The sequence below is a fragment of the Oncorhynchus masou genome, chromosome 15 (assembly GCF_036934945.1).
Source record: "Oncorhynchus masou masou isolate Uvic2021 chromosome 15, UVic_Omas_1.1, whole genome shotgun sequence".
Taxonomy (NCBI): domain Eukaryota; kingdom Metazoa; phylum Chordata; class Actinopteri; order Salmoniformes; family Salmonidae; genus Oncorhynchus; species Oncorhynchus masou.
The window spans coordinates 44,766,522-44,785,348 of NC_088226.1; the positions used below are offsets into that span (position 1 = coordinate 44,766,522).

General features: G+C 45.9%; 1 protein-coding gene across 3 annotated transcripts in view; it reads left to right on the forward strand.

Moving 5' to 3' along the window:
• The window catches only part of LOC135556289 (discoidin domain-containing receptor 2-like), a 60,999-nt gene that overhangs the window by 19,385 nt on the left and 22,787 nt on the right, over positions 1-18,827 (forward strand). For all 3 annotated transcript variants that reach the window (XM_064989363.1, XM_064989365.1, XM_064989364.1), the window contains exon 2: positions 7,814-8,021. In XM_064989363.1, the coding sequence (XP_064845435.1) occupies positions 7,940-8,021 (82 nt within the window). In that variant the 5' untranslated portion in view covers positions 7,814-7,939. The remainder of the gene's footprint in view (positions 1-7,813; positions 8,022-18,827) is intronic.

The window sequence follows — 18,827 nt, forward strand, 5'->3', positions numbered from 1 at the left end:
TATAGGCTTTGAAAGCTGGCCCTACTTTGTAAATCTATAGGTTGATTACTATTACTGTAGCAGATATAGGAGTGTATGAAACCCACTCCTGGGTAAAATTAGCCCTATAATAGGCCCCAGCAACCCTATAGAGCAGGCTGTGTACACACACACACACACCACACACCACACACTATAGTAGACTCCTAGAGCAGGCTGTGAGAGGGTGAATGTAAGGGACAGTGTATGGCAGGACACAGGCCTTGTCTGTCAACTCTGCCTCCACTACAGCCCCTCACCTTTTAGGCCTAGGAGGGCCCTGTGCCTCCTCTTGTACCTCACCCTGTTTTGCTACATCTGCCTCTCTTCCTGACTCCCCCTATGTCGCCCTACTGTCTCCCTCTATTTCCCTGACACACCCTGCAACTCCACCCAACTCTTCTCTCACTCCTCTGTTCTCCCCTGGCTCCTCCATGCTCTCCCCCTGTTTGTGTTGGATGGCCTCCTGCGGACTGTTGGCTTTGGGGCACTTGGTTTTAGAGGCTGATGATAAACCGTTAGGCCTACTTTTTGCCCTTCTAAGAAAAACAAATAAACACAGTTTACCTCGGAGTCACGTTTATACAGCAGTATAAAGCTGAATTTACCTCAGACCAGAAGATTCACCAAGTATCTCCTATAAAAATGCTGCATTTTGGGCCTCTACTGGTAAAGCTGCAGAATGTTGGAGTTATTATTAGTGGCTGGAAGAATTTTAGTTGGTCCCTGAAGGGCCGGCGGGTGAATAGTGTTGTCTGACCTCCACCAGGAGTGGAAGTTTTCCATAATGGTAAATGTGAGACAGTCCATAACCCTGTGTCCTGTGTGTGTCAAGACAACAGCCCTACGCTCCACTCCGATGTCTACCTGGATTGAGAACACAGCTGTTACTGAGAGTGAGAGAGGAGGGGGTAGAAAGGTGTGCATGCGTTGAACCTCTGTTACACAATCACATACAGGTCAGTGTGTACCTCAAGGAAGCAAAGAGAGGACCGATTTTAAGAGTATCTCCACAGAACAGAGCCTTGGAAAATCTTTTTTATTTTTTTCATTCTAACTCTTCGGCCAGGCTTTTACATAGGAGAGCTCCTCTCCCTGGCCACATGGTAAACACATCTCTGATTCTCCCTCCCTAACACAGGACACGAGCCACCAGCTGTCTGTTTCATTTACTGTTTAAGATCAGCATTAGCTCCTGTATAGCCCATATACATTAACCCATATAAGTAGGCCAGTGTCTCAGTGTGATATGGCTGTAATCTGATACCACAGGAAGTGGCGCACTTCAGAAGGAGAAACCAACTAGATGATGATGATGATAAGTGCACAATGAGGTCATTCAGAGGTCGATGGGTGTTTGTAAAGGGGAGCTGTTGAGAGAGTTTGTACAGTTTTATAGCTGTTGTGTTTTGTGATTAGCTGATTACTGTCACGCTGTTACAGTGACGTTATTGTATTTGTGAGAGAATAGATAGTTAACCGACCGGCATGAAAGCGATATTTCTTATATTCTGGAAATCCAGATATCCTAAATGTCTATTGGTTTCTAGAAACTGTGTAGAGGTGACGAAGTCGTTCTGTGATATCCGGTGTCATTAGAGGTCTGTCTTGGCAGAGAGCCAGAGAGTTCTCGGGCAACAGATCAAAATCAACACATCCAAACACACTACATGACCAAAAGTATGTGGACACCTGCTCATCGAACATCTCATTCCAAATCATGGGCATTAATATGGAGTTGGTCCCCCCCTTTGCTGCTATAACAGCCTCCACTCTTCTAGGAAGGCTTTCCACTAGATGTTGGAACATTGCTGTGGGGACTTGCTTCCATTCAGCCACAAGACCATTAGTGAGGTCAGGCACTGATGTTGGGCGATTAGGCCTGGCTCGCAGTCGGCGTTCCAATTCATTCCAAAGATGTTCGATGGGGTTGAGGTCAGGGCTCTGTGTAGCAATGTTCCCTCTAATTTTTCTCGGGACTGAGTAAATTTCAGGTCTGCTGAGCGCAAACTTGAACGTTGTGAAAATTCTGTGCAACTTCCAGTGCACGTTTACTGTGAACACTGAGGCTGTACCCGCTTTAAGTTACAGTTTTTATAGTGGCTAGGTAGGCGACTGTGGCTATTTGATCATAATGTAGGCCTACCAGAGTGGTATACCATCAAAACAATGGAGAAAATGCATCCCATAACATTTTAACATGGAAAGAGTTGTTCTTTCCTTTTCTCGCTCTTCTTTATTGCCATTTTATAACCAGCAGCACACAGCAATGCTGACCATATTTTGCTTTTATGAGAGATTTGCATTTAGAAATGCAAGCTGCCTCACTTTCGAGGGGCTGATGCGGTTTCCTCTCTCAGTAATGTAATTATTTGTCACGTTTTCAAGAAAACCCTCTCTGAGGGAACGGATGTGGCCACTATGCAGAGTCTCCCTGTCATGACTTTAGTAAGCCGTGGGTAGACAGAGGTCTTGTTCTTCCACCAGCTCAGAGGATCTGCAGATCTTTGGAGGAAAGGCTCCTCCAAATAGGATTGGACCTCCATTATGGCATCTGCTGAGGGATTCCTTCGTGCTGCATCCCCAGTTGCTCTCATGTCAAACAGCATCCAAACAGCAGACGTTTGTGGCACTACTGCTGGTGCTTCTGCGCCATCTGATCCCACTTCTTCCTGTTGCCTTGGTACCTGAGCCAACTGACTGCTGGGGATGTCCCTCCCTTCTGCTGAGGTTATTCTTCGAAGAGCCTCATCAATCGCTCTGGCATCACTGAAGGCTAACTTCTTAAACCTGGGGTCATGTGCAGCGGTTTCTGATAGCACGTGATTATATTCTATTCTGTGGAACTTTCTGTCTATTGATGTATATAGGGTGTCCATCAACTCTGTCACATGTCCTGTGGTTACATTTGCTTCTCTCTGGTGTCTGGCTGTGATTCGCTGCAGACCCTTACACAGGAGTGTCATTTTTGAGGCTGTCACATAGCTGAAAAGAGAGAACAGTAACTTATTAGTTCAGGTTCATGTTTTGTCTACTGATACTACATTCTCATCTACTGCTCATATACATATAATACTGGATTAAAATATGATGTAGTAATAACTGCTTACTGTACCTCTCTCCACTGATCTCCACAGTGACCTGCTCAAAGGGTTCCAGGACTCTGCACACCTCCTCCACCACCTCCCATTCCGCTTGGGTCAGAGCATCAACAGGTGCATTGACAATGGCTAGGGTAGAGATGATGGCATCCTTTGACTCAAGAAACCGCTTCAACATTTAATTTTCCACCTTGTAGTGCGGTCTTGTTTAGGCCTCAGCTCAGGCATCCCCATCTGGCGTTGTGTAGACTTTAGTTTTTCAGCACCTGCTGTGCTCCTGTGGAAGTATTCCACAGCTGCTTTCACTTTGTCCACAGTGGGCTTCATCACCTTCGGAGCATATCTTACAATCAGGTTGATTGTGTGGGCAAGACATGGATGATGGGTCCATTTAAAAATGTTCATGGCTTTGGTTAACACAACACAACACATTGTCTTTAACACAACACAACCACTTTTCCATCTACTTGCCATTCTCTGGCCTCTCTCAACAGTTCCTCTGCCAAGTTCTCTGAGGTGTGTCTGTTGCTGAACTCAAAGCAGTCCAGCAAGACATCTTCAATGAAGTGACATGTAACCGACATGTAAGAAGTGGTTTCCCTTGATGTCAAGCAGTCAGTGGTAAGGCAAACTGCAGTAGCTTTTTGGACTCTTTCCCGCAATGAAGCCTGTGTGCTCTCATACAGTTGTGGAATAAGTGATTTTGAAAGGGTTTTCCTGCTTGGAATTGTGTACATTGGATTTAGACTATTGCTATAATTTTAAAAACCTCTGTCCTCCACGATCAAAAATGGCTGGAAATCGGTAACAATCATTTTAGCCATTGCAATATCAATTTGGCTTTGTTTTGCTACAGACATAGACTTTGGCGTAAACTGGTCCATAGAAGACTGTGTTGCTGTGGGTCACGGAGTAGGCCTACTTGACTGAGTGGACACTTCGAGATGCTGGCTGCACCACTATCACTAGCAGGCCCGCTAGTTTCTCGAATCTCCGCTACAGCTAGCTTCACAGTTGGGTGCACAGTTCGCATATGCCGGTGTAGGTTGTGCGTAGAACAGGCTTTATATGAGATTTTGTTTTGAAAAATTCTACACTATGCTCTAATATTGTCTACATTATTCAAATGCATCCAAATGCTACTGTGCTTCCGAATCATTTTCCAGCTGTTGTTTTCACAGCTGTCCTTTCTCTCTCCTCGGCTGCTAAGTGTGTGACGGTGAGTGAGTTGGCTCGGCCCTCCCTCACACACCGTTGGTTCATTGGTTGACACCAGGTGTCTGATTGACAGGAACAACAGGTGAGGCTGTTAGTCTGAGCAGACAGTCAGAACGAATGTGTGTGCGCTTGATTATTTAGGCCTATATTATTGTATTTTGTTTTTCGTTCTTTGAATTAGTTAATTCTATCCATTTAAATCTTTTGACTATTTATATCTTAATTGTTTTATATTTTTATAAATAGATTTGACCACAGCTGTAACATCTACTCATGACCACAGCTGTAAAATCTACTCATGACCACAGCTGTAACATCTACTCATGACCACAGCTGTAACATCTACTCATGACCACAGCTGTAACACCTACTCATGACCACAGCTGTAACACCTACTCATGACCACAGCTGTAACACCTACTCATGACCACAGCTGTAACATCTACTCATGACCACAGCTGTAACATCTACTCATGACCACAGCTGTAACATCTACTCATGACCACAGCTGTAACATCTACTCATAACCACAGCTGTAACACCTACTCATGACCACAGCTGTAACACCTACTCATGACCACAGCTGTAACACCTACTCATGACCACAGCTGTAACACCAACTCATGACCACAGCTGTAACACCTACTCATGACCACAGCTGTAACACCTACTCATGACCACAGCTGTAACATCTACTCATGACCACAGCTGTAACACCTACTCATGACCACAGCTGTAACATCTACTCATGACCACAGCTGTAACATCTACTCATGACCACAGCTGTAACACAGTCCCGATCAAAGTAAATGGCACAGATCCATATGTGACTTTGGTATGTTTGCATACTGCGGCTCTGACCTACTGCAGCTCTGATTGGTTATGCTGAACCGGTCTGTGTAGACTAGAGTTTGGGCTGAGTCATGCTTGTCAATACAATATAATCCTACTCCGATGTGTTCTGCCTACAACAAAATCTTTTGCATAGTTTGTTTGGTTTCGGTGTGTTGAATTGAATGTGGCCAATATTGCATTGTTTCTAACCCAATTCCACAGTAAAGGGAAACGTTGATAGTGTTAACTAACAGGGAAAATTCTAGAAAGTTGAGTGAAGTTCAATCTCGTGCTTCTCTCAGTGGGCTGATACAGTATTTATTCTGCTGATAGGCAGTCCCAGGGAGCTGCTTGGCTACTGCGTGTGTGCATAGTTTAGAGGGAACATTTCTGTGCAGGCCAGTCAAACTCTTCCACACAGATCTCGACAAATCATTTCTGTATGGACCTGGCTTTGTGCACAAGGGCATTGCCATAAAGTTGGAAGCACAGAATCGTCTAGATTGTCATTGTGTGCTATAGCGTTAAAATTTCCGTTCACTAGAACTAACGGTTCAAGCCCACAACACGAAAAACAGCCCCAAACTTTACAGGTGGCGCTATGCATTGGGGCAGGTAGCGTTCTCCTGGCATCCTGGCATGGAACTTGGTAGTGAGTGTTGCAACCAAGGACAGATGATTTTTAAGCGCTATGCGCTTCAGCACCCTGCGGTCCCGTTATGTGAGCTTATGTGGCCTACCACTTCGCAGCTGAGCCAGTGTTGCTCCTAGTAGTTTTCACTTCACAATACCACCACTTAGAGTTGACCAGGGCAGAAATGTGACAAACTGACTTGCTGGAAAGATGGCACCCTATGACCGTGCCACATTAAAAGTCACTGAGATCTTCAGTAAGGCCATTCTATATCCAATGTTTGTTTATGGATATTGCATGGCTGTGTACTCGATTTTATGCACCTGTCAACAACGGGTGTGGCTGAAATAGCCGAATCCACTAATTTGAAGGGGTGTCCACATACTTTTGTATGTATAGTGTATGTTTCCCACAACCAGAATAAAGCCCTGTACATAGCCAACTGTATGAAGCTCCAGCTTTTACACTGATGTCTGACAGTGGCACTCAATGGCCTGCTTATTGTGAGCATGTGTCAGTGTTTGCTGCAGAGGGCAAGGAGACGTTTAGTAGGTGTGTGTGTGTTCTGCTGCTGGATCCTGACATTTGCCCTATCAGCCACTCCTATGCAGCAGCGCACGGCCAGGAGAATGTTGTGTTTAGTACGGAATGAACATTTGAAAACTTTGCGCGCGCACACACTCACTCGTACCTCTTTGGCATAGGATAAAGACCAGGGAACCTCCCCTTTGGCTTTCTGATCTCTCCACCTTAAACATGGAATCTGTATTAGGGGAAACAGTTCCACTGTCCGTCCACAGCACCGTTGTTACTGTTTTTATTTTGTGAACGAAACGGAGGTGAGGTGTGTTGAGCAGTGTGGTCAAATTAAATTGAAGTGCATATTCTGTTGTTCTATCGCTTGTGCAGTTATGTCGGAAGAGGGAAAGAACAGTGTTCGTTGTCTGCAGTAACTTCGTTGTTGTAATATCCCAAATGGACGTGGCAGTTTCACCATTAAGGATTCCAGCTTTAACTCTGTACAGTCCATATTGCACTATTTTATATAAGCAAAGATATAACAACCACTAATGATCCAGTCGTTCCAGTAATAAATGAACGTTACCACATGGCCATTTGGTTCCCCATGCTTTAAATGCAGCATGGTGTTTCTTCCATAACAAGCTATTGACACAGTGAGCAAGCCACATACTAAGACTGATTGTGATTATGTTACAATGAGTTAGAATGACGGCACACACACACACACACACCCCACACACACACACACACACACCTTTTACTAGATCATTATGCAAGTGGGAGGCCAGACAACCACACAAGACTAGAGTCAATTACCAAAAGCTTTGTTCAAGATCACTGTGTAGACATCAACTTTTCCTTTGAGGTTAGACCATTGGCTGTTTGGGTCTGTCGAAGAGAGGAGTCCTGCTGGACTTGTCTCTGTCTCACTGTATAATCAGTCCCACTGTGGTAATGTCTATGGTGGCCCACTCTGCTTCTCTCTCTCTCTCTCTCTCTCTCTCTCTCTCTCTCTCTCTCTCTCTCTCTCACTTTGAATTTATTCCTACCTCCTTTTGTTCTCTAACACACCCACACACATTTACTATTAGATGTTAAGCTGTATAGGTACAGTTTTATGTACATTTTTATTCCTTAGAGCTGGCTACTGTAATGTTGAATTATCCCTGCCAGTTTGACTTTAATATCCCTTTGCTATTCGCTTGTGTTAAGGTAATGATGAATGGAAATTCCACTTTTAGACAGCAATTATTGTCTTTATTGAGCAAATGAAAACCATTCCTCCAGTAAAAGCTATAGCTTTCCCATAGAACCTCTCAGATGGTCTGGTTCCCTGGAGGAAAGACATAAAACCGCATCAACTGTCTGAATACACCACATGGATCCAAACACGGACCCTTGAACTTCTGTTTCATTTCATCACAGTCCAAATATTCCGACTTGTATGACATATTTTGACTGTCTGTTGTTTTCCCATTGATTTCAGGTTTGAAGACCCTCTCTGTGTGTGTGTGTGTGTGTGTGTGTGTGTGTGTGTGTGTGTGTGTGTGTGTGTGTGTGTGTGTGTGTGTGTGTGTGTGTGTGTGTGTGTGTGTGTGTGTGTGTGTTTGGGATGAAGCGCCTGTGGGACAAACACTTTCCGTTGCTCATCCTCCTCTATCTGGTTGGAGACGTCACCTCACAGGTTAACCCAGGTGAGTGTTGCCATGGGAACGGTATGGGGAGCTGTGTGTGCACGTGCACGTGCTTGTGTGTGTTTGTCCATGTGGTGGCCTTAATTGCTGCTGTTGTCTCTTTGATATGAGTAGGACTGTTCTGGTGTCCATGGTTTCACTTTTCCACTTTTACCACTCTGTGTGCTTCACTGAGGGAAAGTGTGATGTCAATGAGATGACCAATTATATTTTACAAGGAAACCCAGAGGCAACGCTTGTTGAGCAGAGACGGATCACTGACAACGAGTAGGCAACAGAGAGAAAATCTGAGCTAACTCCTGATAAATACAATGACTTGGGACAATAGTGCGTATGACAACATTATAGAGCTGTTGTCATTAAAGAGGTTTATAATTGGATAAAGAGCAGGGCACAAAGCCAAACTCTCTGTGTGTGTGTGTGTGTGTGTGTGCGTGCGTGCGTGCGTGCGTCTAAATAGAAGTCCCCACAAGTGTAGTAAAATAACAAAAATATGACCAACTGGAGACATTTTGTTGGTCTCTACAAGGTCAAATGTTATTTCTAGGGGGTTTTGGGTTAAGGGTTAGGAGCAAAGGTTAGTTATTGGGTTAGGGTGAGGAGCTAGGGTTAAGGTTAGGTTTTTGGGTTAAGGTTAGGGTAAGAGTACGGGTTAGAGTTAAGTTAGGGGTTCGGGAAAATAGGATTTTGAATGGGACTGAATTGCGTGTCCCCACAAGGTTAGCTGTACAAGACTGTGTGTGTGTGGTGCGTGGTCTTTTACAGCTGTGGCAGTCTGCTCTGAGGGGGAGATAATTGTAGAGTCAGTTCTTCACATTAACATTGCTTTTTAATTAAAGCCTGCTCCAGGCAAACTACAAACACACCAGAACATTTCTCACAAAATTGTCTGGGGTGCCTCGAAGCGAACAAAGCCTATGTTACATATGCTGTAAACTTTTATTTTTCTGTGGCTTGGTGCAGGGAAACAACCATTTATTTTCATGGACTTTCATGAACATACATCAAAACTTCAACGTCTTTAACAGTGGAGTGACAAAACACACACTAGACACACCAGTGGCAGTGCCGTTTCAAATGAGTAACGAGTGAGGACCTTTTCTTTTTCATCAGCATGGCATTATTTCTATTACAGCGTATTGGATGACTGTCATTCATATTCCATTCACCCAGTGTAACAGCGATAGGTTTAGGCTACTGCATGATACTCACATTTGCCCTATACCCATCATGAGGTTGTCAGGACCCGGTTACGAACCTGGGTCTCCGGAGTGAGAAACAGTCACTTAACTTCTTGAAACTCCCCATCCCGGATCCGGGATCGTGACTAAAGCCTCAGGCTCATTAGCATAACGCAACGTTAACGATTTCTGAAAATCGCAAATAAAATTAAAATAATGCGTCTGCTCTCAAGCTTAGCCTTTTCTTAACAACACTGTCATCTCAGATTTTCAAAATATGCTTTTGAACCATAGAAATTGACTAATTTGTGTAAGAGTATGCAAAGCTAGCATAGCATTTTGTGTAGCATGTAGCACGCAACATTTTCACAAAAACCAGATAACCTTTGAAGAGCTTCTGATGTTTTCAATGAGGAGACTCTCAGTCAAATACCAAATGCGCAGTGTTTCCTGAAAGCGTCTGTGTGTAGGAGAAGAGCCTCAAAAATCCTTGTCATTTCCTGGATGCCATCTCATCTTGGTTTTGCCTGAAGCTCACGTTATAGGGCACGCACAGAGAAGATCTTTGTATTTCTGGACACGTCAGAGTGTTTTCTTTCGAACGGTAGCAATTATATGCATAGTCGAGCATCTTTTTGTGACAAAATATCTTGTTTAAAACGGGAACGTTTTTCATCCAAAAATGAAATAGTGCCCCCAGAGCATCAACAGGTTAACCAACTGAGCCACGAATAGTCAGCAGAACCCAGAAGATGAGGCAGACACAGCAGTACTTAAGACGGTGTATTTAATAAAGTAAAAAGTCCTTCAATACAAAAATGGCAAATCCAAAAGGTGGTAGGTAAAGCACAAAAAAGCCTCAAGAGATACTCACAAATAAATAAACAAAAAAACAGAATTCCACAAGAGCGTCCACCGGAATCGACAAGAGCACACAGAACACTAGGGCTGGGTGCTAACATACAAACACAGAGCACAGAACTGAGGGAAACTAAGGGTTTAAATACAATCAGGGAAAACGAGGCACAGGTGCAAATAATAATGGGGATCAAGGGAAAAACATAAGGTCAAAAAGCACAATGGGGGCATCTAGTGACCAAAAACCGGAACAATCCTGGCCAAATCCTGACAGAATCCCCCCGCTAGGAACGGCTCCTGACGTTCCTACCAGCTCTCTCGGGGTGGAGGGCCCTGAACTGTCAGGGTCCAGTATGTCTTTGGCAGGAACCCAGGAGCGCTCCTCAGGACCGTAGCCTTCCCAGTCCACCAGATACTGCCAGGACCGCTGCACCCGGCGGGAATCCAGTATCCGATGGACGGTATAAGCCGGCTGGCCTCCAATGACACGAGGCGGAGGGGGAGGTCTGTCTGCCGGGACAAGGGGAGAAAAAACAACAGGTTTTAACAAGGAAATGTGAAATGTGGGATTAATCTTAAGGGATCTGGGTAAGTGTAGGCGATAAGAAACTGGGTTAACTCTCCTGGCAACCTTAAAGGGACCGATGTATTTTTGGGACAGCTTGCGAGACTCCACCCGTAGTGGTAAGTCTCTTGTGGAGAGCCAGACTCTCTGGCCGGGGCGCAGGGTAGGCCCGGGACGGCGACGTCTGTTGGCTTGTTGTTGGTACCTCTGTGAGGAACGCATAAGATTAAGACGGGTCTTCCTCCACATAAGCCGACAGCGTCTGACGAACTTCAAGGCTGAAGGCACTCTGACTTCTGCCTCCTGGTCCGGGAACAATGGAGGAGCATAGCCAAACTGACACCCGTGCGGGGACATACCAGTGGAGGAGGAGCGCAAGGTGTTGTGCGCGTATTCGGCCCAAACAATAAAGGATGACCATGTGGACGGGTTGTCACGAGTCATACATCGGAGGGTGGTTTCCAGCTCTTGATTCATCCTCTCTGTTTGGCCGTTGGACTCCGGATGGTACCCTGAAGATAGACTGGCAGAAGCCCCCATGACTTGGCAGAAGGCCTTCCAAAACCTTGAGGCGAACTGGGGACCTCTGTCAGAAACCATATCTTGAGGAATGCCGAAGACTCGGAACACATGATTAATTACCAACTCAGCCGTTTCCTTGGCAGAAGGTAACTTAGTCAGAGGGACGAACCTGGCCGCCTTTGAAAACCTGTCGATTATGACTAGGATAGTAGTATTGCCATGGGATGGAGGAAGTCCAGTAATAAAGTCCAATGAGATATGGGACCAGGGTCTGTGGGGAACAGGTAAAGGGTGAAGGAGTCCTTGAGGGCGGAGGTGAGAAGATTTGCCCTGGCAGCACACGGGGCAGGCATTGACGAAAGTGGCAACGTCTTCTCTTATGGTAGGCCACCAGAACTTACGCTGGATGAACTCCAAGGTGCGACCTACGCCCGGGTGACAGGTGAGGCGAGAGGAGTGCCCCCACAGAAGGACCTGAGTCCTCACTGCCTTGGGGACAAACAACCGATTTCCAGGACCTCCTTTCGGGTCCGGTTCAATAGCTTGAGCTCGTCTCACGGTATCCTCAACTTGCCACGAGATCGGAGCCACAATCTTAGCAGCAGGAAGGACAGGCATGTCCGTGTCATCTCGAATGGCAGGAGCGTAGACTCGGGACAGGGCATCCGGTTTGAGATTCTTCGACCCGGGCCGATAGGTGAGGATAAACTGGAATCGATTGAAGAAAAGAGACCATCTAGCTTGTCTAGAGTTCAACCGCTTCGCCTGCTGGATATACTCCAGATTTTTGTGGTCCGTAAGCACTTGAAACGGGTGAGAAGCCCCCTCGAGCCAGTGTCTCCATTCCTTCAATGCCATCTTAACCGCTAGGAGTTCACGATCCCCCACATCGTAGTTCCTCTCAGCCGGGGTAAGCCGGTGTGAGAAGAAAGCGCACGGATGAAGCTTCTTGTCTTCACCCCTCTGAGACAGGACAGCTCCAACACCAACCTCTGATGCGTCTACCTCCACCACAAATGGTTCATCCGTAGTCGGTAGTATCAGGATGGGAGCAGAGAGGATGCGCTGCTTGAGTCCTTGGAAGGCCGTCTCAGCTTCTCTTCCCCACAAAAACCTTGCATTGCCACCCTTGGTTAAAGCTGAGAGAGGGGCTGCCACCAAGCTGAAGTTCTTGATGAACTTGCGGTAAAAGTTTGTGAAGCCCAGGAAACGCTGAACATCCTTAACGGATTTGGGGGTGGGCCAATCCGCTACCGCCCCTACCTTCCTGGGGTCCATTTGGACTCGACCGGGATCCACTACAAATCCCAGGAATTGTACTCGGGATGAATGGAATTCACATTTTTCCGGCTTAACGTACAGATGGCTGTCTAGGAGGCATTTGAGTACTTGTCTGACATGCTTAGTGTGTTCTTGAAGGGAGCTCGAAAAGATGAGGATGTCATCCAAGTAAACGAACACAAATATGTTAAGCATATCCCTAAGCACGTCGTTTATGAGCGCTTGGAACACCGCTGGGGGCGTTGGTCAGGCCGAAGGGCATCACCAAGTATTCATAGTGACCAGTAGGCGTGTTGAAAGCGGTCTTCCACTCGTCACCAGGTCTGATCCGCACAAGATGGTATGCGTTCCGCAGGTCAAGCTTAGTGAAAACAACTGCTTCCTGGAGCAGCTCGAAGGCTGTGGCCATAAGGGGTAGCGGGTAACGGTTACGGACGGTTATGGCATTGAGTCCCCCGGTAGTCGATGCAAGGACGTAATCCACCGTCTTTCTTGGCCACAAAGAAAAACCCTGCTCCCGCCGGGGAGGTGGATGGACGCATGAGGCCTGCTTCCAGAGCGTCCTTGATGTAGGTATCCATAGCAGCTCGTTCGGGTGGAGATAGGGAAAAGATCCGACCCCTGGGGGGCAAGTGCCCGGAAACAGGTCGATGGGGCAATCGTAAGGTCTATGGGGTGGTAGCATGGTGGCCCTCTGTTTGCTAAACACCAGTTTGAGGTCATGGTAACACTCAGGAACTCGGGTCAGGTCGATGGATTCTAAAGACTCGGGAGTAGAACTCGGGAATTCTGGAAAATACAAGTAGCTTGGCACGTAGGACCCCACTGCTTGATAGTGCCCACAGACCAGTCGATGTGAGGGTTATGGCTGTGAAGCCAGGGGTATCCAAGGACGAGAGGGAACTCGGAACAGGAGATCAAATGAAAGTTCATCAATTCCTGGTGTTGTGAAACTGAAAGTCGCAAGGAGGTAGTGACATGAGTGACAAGTCCAGATCCCAAAGGGCTTCCATCCAATGTAGTGACCCTCATGGGTTCACTTAGAGGTTCAGAGGGAACGCCATTCTCCTTCGCCCAGACACCATCCATGAAGTTACCTGCGGCTCCAGAGTCTACCAAGGCTTGAAGGTGAAGCTTGTGGTTGTCCCAGGAGAGGGTGACTGGAATGAGCAGACGGGAGTTGGACGGATGGGAGGAAGTTATGTTTCCCGTTACAGTTCCCCCGGTCTGTACGGGACAGAGCGTTTCCCTGGAGCCCGGGACACGTGGAACGGAAATGGCCCGGTTTGCCGCAATATAGACAGCGTCGCTCCCTCATCCGGCGGTCTCTCTCAGCCTGGGAGATGCGTCCAATCTGCATGGGTTCCGGTGGAGCCAGCGAGGATAAAGGTGGGGACTCGGAGCTGGGACTGATAGGGGCTAGAGGTCTACGGTTGAGTTCTCTCTCTCTCAGACGCTGGTCAATGCGTGAGGCCAACTTGATCAGGGACTCGAGATTGTCCGGTGGTTCCCGAGTGGCCAGTTCATCTTGGATAGTGTCGGAAAGGCCTTTCAGAAAGCACACCGTGAGCGCCTCGTTGTTCCAGCCACTCGCTGCTGCCACCGTGCGGAACTGGATGGCATAGTCCGTCACGCTGCGCCAACCTTGATGGAGAGTCAGGAGCTGTTTGGCTGAGTCAGAACCACTGCTTGGGCCTTGAAACACTCGTTTGAATTCCTCAGCAAAGGCAGAGTAGCTGGCACAGCAGGAACTATGGGCATCCCACACAGCAGTAGCCCAGGCCAGGGCTTTTTCCGACAGCAGGGTGATGATATATGCGATCTTAGACCGGTCGGTGGGAAACGACGAGGGTTGCAGCTCAAAGGAGAGAGAACATTGGGTGAGAAACCCTTTACAAGCACTTGGATCACCTGAGAACCGTTGGGGAGGTGGAAGACGAGGTTCAGCCAGGGGGTTAACTGCCATGGGTACGTGAATCTGAGGTACTGGGACGGGAACTGTTGCCGGGGTAAGTCGATCAGATATTTGCTTAATGGAAGTCAGCATCTCCGACAGAAGATGAGAATGTCTAGCCATTAAGGCCTCTTGCTGAACCAGGGCGGCTTCGTGGCGTTGGACAGTCTCCTGGTGGTGGGACAGCATGGCAAAAAGGTCCTGGGAACTGGCTGCCTCTGGGTTCATTTTTGGCTCTGTGTTTCTGTCAGGACCCGGTTACGAACCTGGGTCTCCGGAGTGAGAAACAGTCACTTAACCAACTGAGCCACGAATAGTCAGCAGAACCCAGAAGATGAGGCAGACACAGCAGTACTTAAGACGGTGTATTTAATAAAGTAAAAAGTCCTTCAATACAAAAATGGCAAATCCAAAAGGTGGTAGGTAAAGCACAAAAAAGCCTCAAGAGATACTCACAAATAAATAAACAAAAACAAAAAAACAGAATTCCACAAGAGCGTCCACCGGAATCGACAAGAGCACACAGAACACTAGGGCTGGGTGCTAACATACAAACACAGAGCACAGAACTGAGGGAAACTAAGGGTTTAAATACAATCAGGGAAAACGAGGCACAGGTGCAAATAATAATGGGGATCAAGGGAAAAACATAAGGTCAAAAAGCACAATGGGGGCATCTAGTGACCAAAAACCGGAACAATCCTGGCCAAATCCTGACAGAGGTTGCTACAACCTAGCCTATGAATGAAAGTTTACAATGTAGGTGCATACAGGTCGAGAGAGACATTTGACAGACGGTGACATATGGACAGACAATGACACATTCAATACCGCCTTACACACTTTTGCCTGCATCAAGCTGACGTAGAGTGTAATCAAGTCCAACAGTTGCAAACAAGAATTTCTATTGGACAAATTCAGGTATGTTCATCCCCGTTTTGTTCCATTTGCTTCCGTTTAAGAATGTTTTTCAACAGAATCGGCAGAAGGAATACCTGATCACGCGTAAACACAGTTCACTTTCATAGCAGCCACGTTGTATTCCTTCTCGCATCTATGCACTCTCCTCCTCTCAATTTTTCCTTTCGCTTGTGAACTTCAATTCACAACACATCAGCTGTTTGTGACCAGGGAAAAACAACCTTCCAAGCCAAACCATTTCATAACAAACAGCCTACATCATTATCACCATATTACCTAAAGTAACTTCATAGTCAACATAGCTAATAGAACTAGCGTGTTAGTTAACCAGCTACAATTATGCAGTAACATTAGTGTACAGTCAGTAAGCAGTATAAAAATGGAAATATTACATTTACATAAGTATTCAGACCCACTCAGTACTTTGTTGAAGCAGCGATTACAGCCTCAAATCTTCTGGGGTATGACACTACAAGCTTGGCACACTTGTATTTGTGCAGTTTCTTCCATTCTTCTCTGCAGATTCTCGCAAACCCTGTCAGGTTGGATGGGGAGCGTTGCTGCACAGCTATTTTCAGGTCTCTCCAGAGATGTTTGATCGGGTTCAAGTTCAGGCTCTGGCTAGGCCACTCAAGGACATTCAGAGACTTGTCCCGAAACCACTCCTGCATTGTCTTGGCTGTGTGGTTAGGGTCGTTGTCCTGTTAGAAGGTGGAAGTTTCACCATTAAGGATTCCAGCTTTAACTCTTTACAGTCCATATTGCACTCTTCACCCTTCTGCCTGGTAGTGTGGTAGCACACCACCACTTCACTTAAGGTTCCAAAACCATATGCATTTGCCTGGTAGTTACATAGGTGCAGTGTATTGACACTGCATTAACACATTGTTAAATGATTTGTAGAAATGTCCAAAAACAGTTTTCGCTTTGACATTAATGGGGTACTGTGTGTAGATTACTGAGGATATTTGTTTATTTAATCAATTTTAGAATAAGGCTGTAACGTAACAAAATGTGAAACAAGTCAAGGGGTCTGAATACTTTCCAAATGCACTGTAGTAAAAGCAAAAGCTTGCAATGACTTGGAAGAGTTCCAGTGTTGCGTTGGATAGTCAAAGCCAGCTAGCTATCATAGCATCCCTCTGTTTGAACAGGGGGTTTGAGTAGGCTAAACTGGCTAGTTGCATTTGCTAGTTAAGTAGGCCTAAGTGAAACTGGAGAAAAAAAATGACTCACTCTTGCTTCTCATTTTGGAAGTAATGAAATAGTTTAAAACTGTTCAACTATTGTCTTTCTCTCTCTTTGAGTCAACTACTCACCACATTTTATGATTTCAGTACTATATTAATTCTCTCATCCTTTGATTGGGTGGACAACATATAGTTCATGCTGCAAGAGCTCTGATAGTTTGGAGGACGTCCTCCTGAAGTTGTCATAATTACTGTGTAAGTCTATGGAAGGGGGTGAGAACCATCCGGCTACACCTGGTGCTACCATGAGTGCTGTCGAGGCTACTATAGACCTTTATTGCAAAATAGTGTGTTTTAATCAATTATTTGGTTACATGTAATTATATTTAGTATAGTTTTATCTAAAAATTATTCCTTTTTTAAAATGTTTTACCATTTTTATTTTTAAGAAATTCACTGAGGAGGATGGTCCTCCCCTTCCTCCTCTGAAGAGCCTTCACTGAGACACACCCTTCTCTCCATTCATGCGTGTATTTTACAGCCTACAGTGTGGCTGATCTTTAAGACTAGCATGTTGCTATATTGGCAGACAGAGAGAGAGAGAGAGAGAGAGAGAGAGAGAAGGTTTATACAAAATGGGTGTTCTCTCCAATGGGACTGAGCAGTGAAGTGGTGGGTGCTGTGGTTGTTTTCAGGCCTGTCTACAACTCGTCATCTCTGTTGCTAGAAGTCTCTTCTTTTTTTATTTTTTATTTTACCTTTATTTTACTAGGCAAGTCAGTTAAGAACAAATTCTTATTTTCAATGACGGCCTAGGAACAGTGGGTTAACTGCCTGTTCAGGGGCAGAACAACAGATTTGTACCTTGTCAGCTCGGGGATTCGAACTTGCAACCTTTCAGTTACTACTAATCCAACGCTCTAACCACTAGGCTACCCTGCCGCCCTCTGACCGGGTTTATGAGATGTGCTCCGGACATACAGCAGAGTGGTCAGCTTGACAGTATACAGCTTTAGTCTATCCATATTACTTGATCTACAGTCCAGTCTTATCCCAACCTGAATCCACCTCTATTTCTCCATCTATCTCTACTCCAGGCTTATTCCAGTCTCTATGGCTCCTACTCTACAGTGACAGCATGTCACCCACTCAGAATGGAAATGGGAAAGACAGAGATGGTATAACTACACTGCTCAGGAATTTTAAACAGGGGAAAGTTGGCATCACCATGCATCTCGGTGCTACTAAATTCAGCAATGCATATTTCCTGCCTTCTGTTTTTTTCCTCTCCATCCTTGCAGCAGAATTATAGTTAGACACAGTAAGACCTGTGATTGAGTCAACGAGACCCCAAGCAAAACTGTAGAGTGACAAGGGACGGACAGACGCACAATTCCCTCATCCATTCTCGGGTGTTTCAAAGAATCTTTGCCCACTTTAGAGGATTTGAAATCTGGAGATAATTAAGACTTCTCTCTCACTTGCCGTCAGCAAAATGATTCTCCACAATGGGGGATAATTGGGATTTAGAACATTTTGTGGCATGAATTTAAATGAACTTTGGCCATGTTCGGGTGCATTAGTACTCTGCACTCCACCACTTCTGAGTAATCAACAATCCCAGCAAATACACATGGGAAGCCCATTTCAATATACTTTCCTGCTGTCAGTATGTCTGGAATGCATTAACCACAGACTCTGCATGCACAACACACACACAAAAATAAACTCCCACCAAGGCTGGGTACAGCCATTGCGCTGAAGATATTGTTCTCATCATATTACAATAGAAAGGCTATGAGACAGTTTACACAAGATGGCCAAGGACAACATTGAGTACTGTGTGTGTGTGTGTGTGTGTGTGTGTGTGTGTGTGTGTGTGTGTGTGTGTGTGTGTGTGTGTGTGTGTGTGTGTGTGTGTGTGTGTGTGTGTGTGTGTGTGTGTGTGTGTGTGTGTGTGTGTGTGTGTGTGTGTGTGTGTGTGTGTGTGTGTGTGTGTGTGTTTGGAGCCTGTGGTTAGACATCAAGCACTATGAAACAAGCCTGCCTTTCACTGGCCAGAGCACGAGCACAGAGAAGAAAAGGTGGTGAGAGAGGGAAAGAAGCCACTTGGAGCTGTGTGTGTGTGTGTGTGCGTGCTTACGTGTGCTTACGTGTGTGTGTGACCTGTAAGAGTATGTGCCAATATGGATGTGAGAGTGTGTTCGTCCAGCTCTCTCTTTCTATATTTGGGCAGCAGGTAGCCTAGTGGTTAGAGCGTTGGGCCAGTAACCAAAAGGTCGCTTATTTGAATACCCACACTGACAAGGTGAAAAACTCTCATTTGCTCCAGGT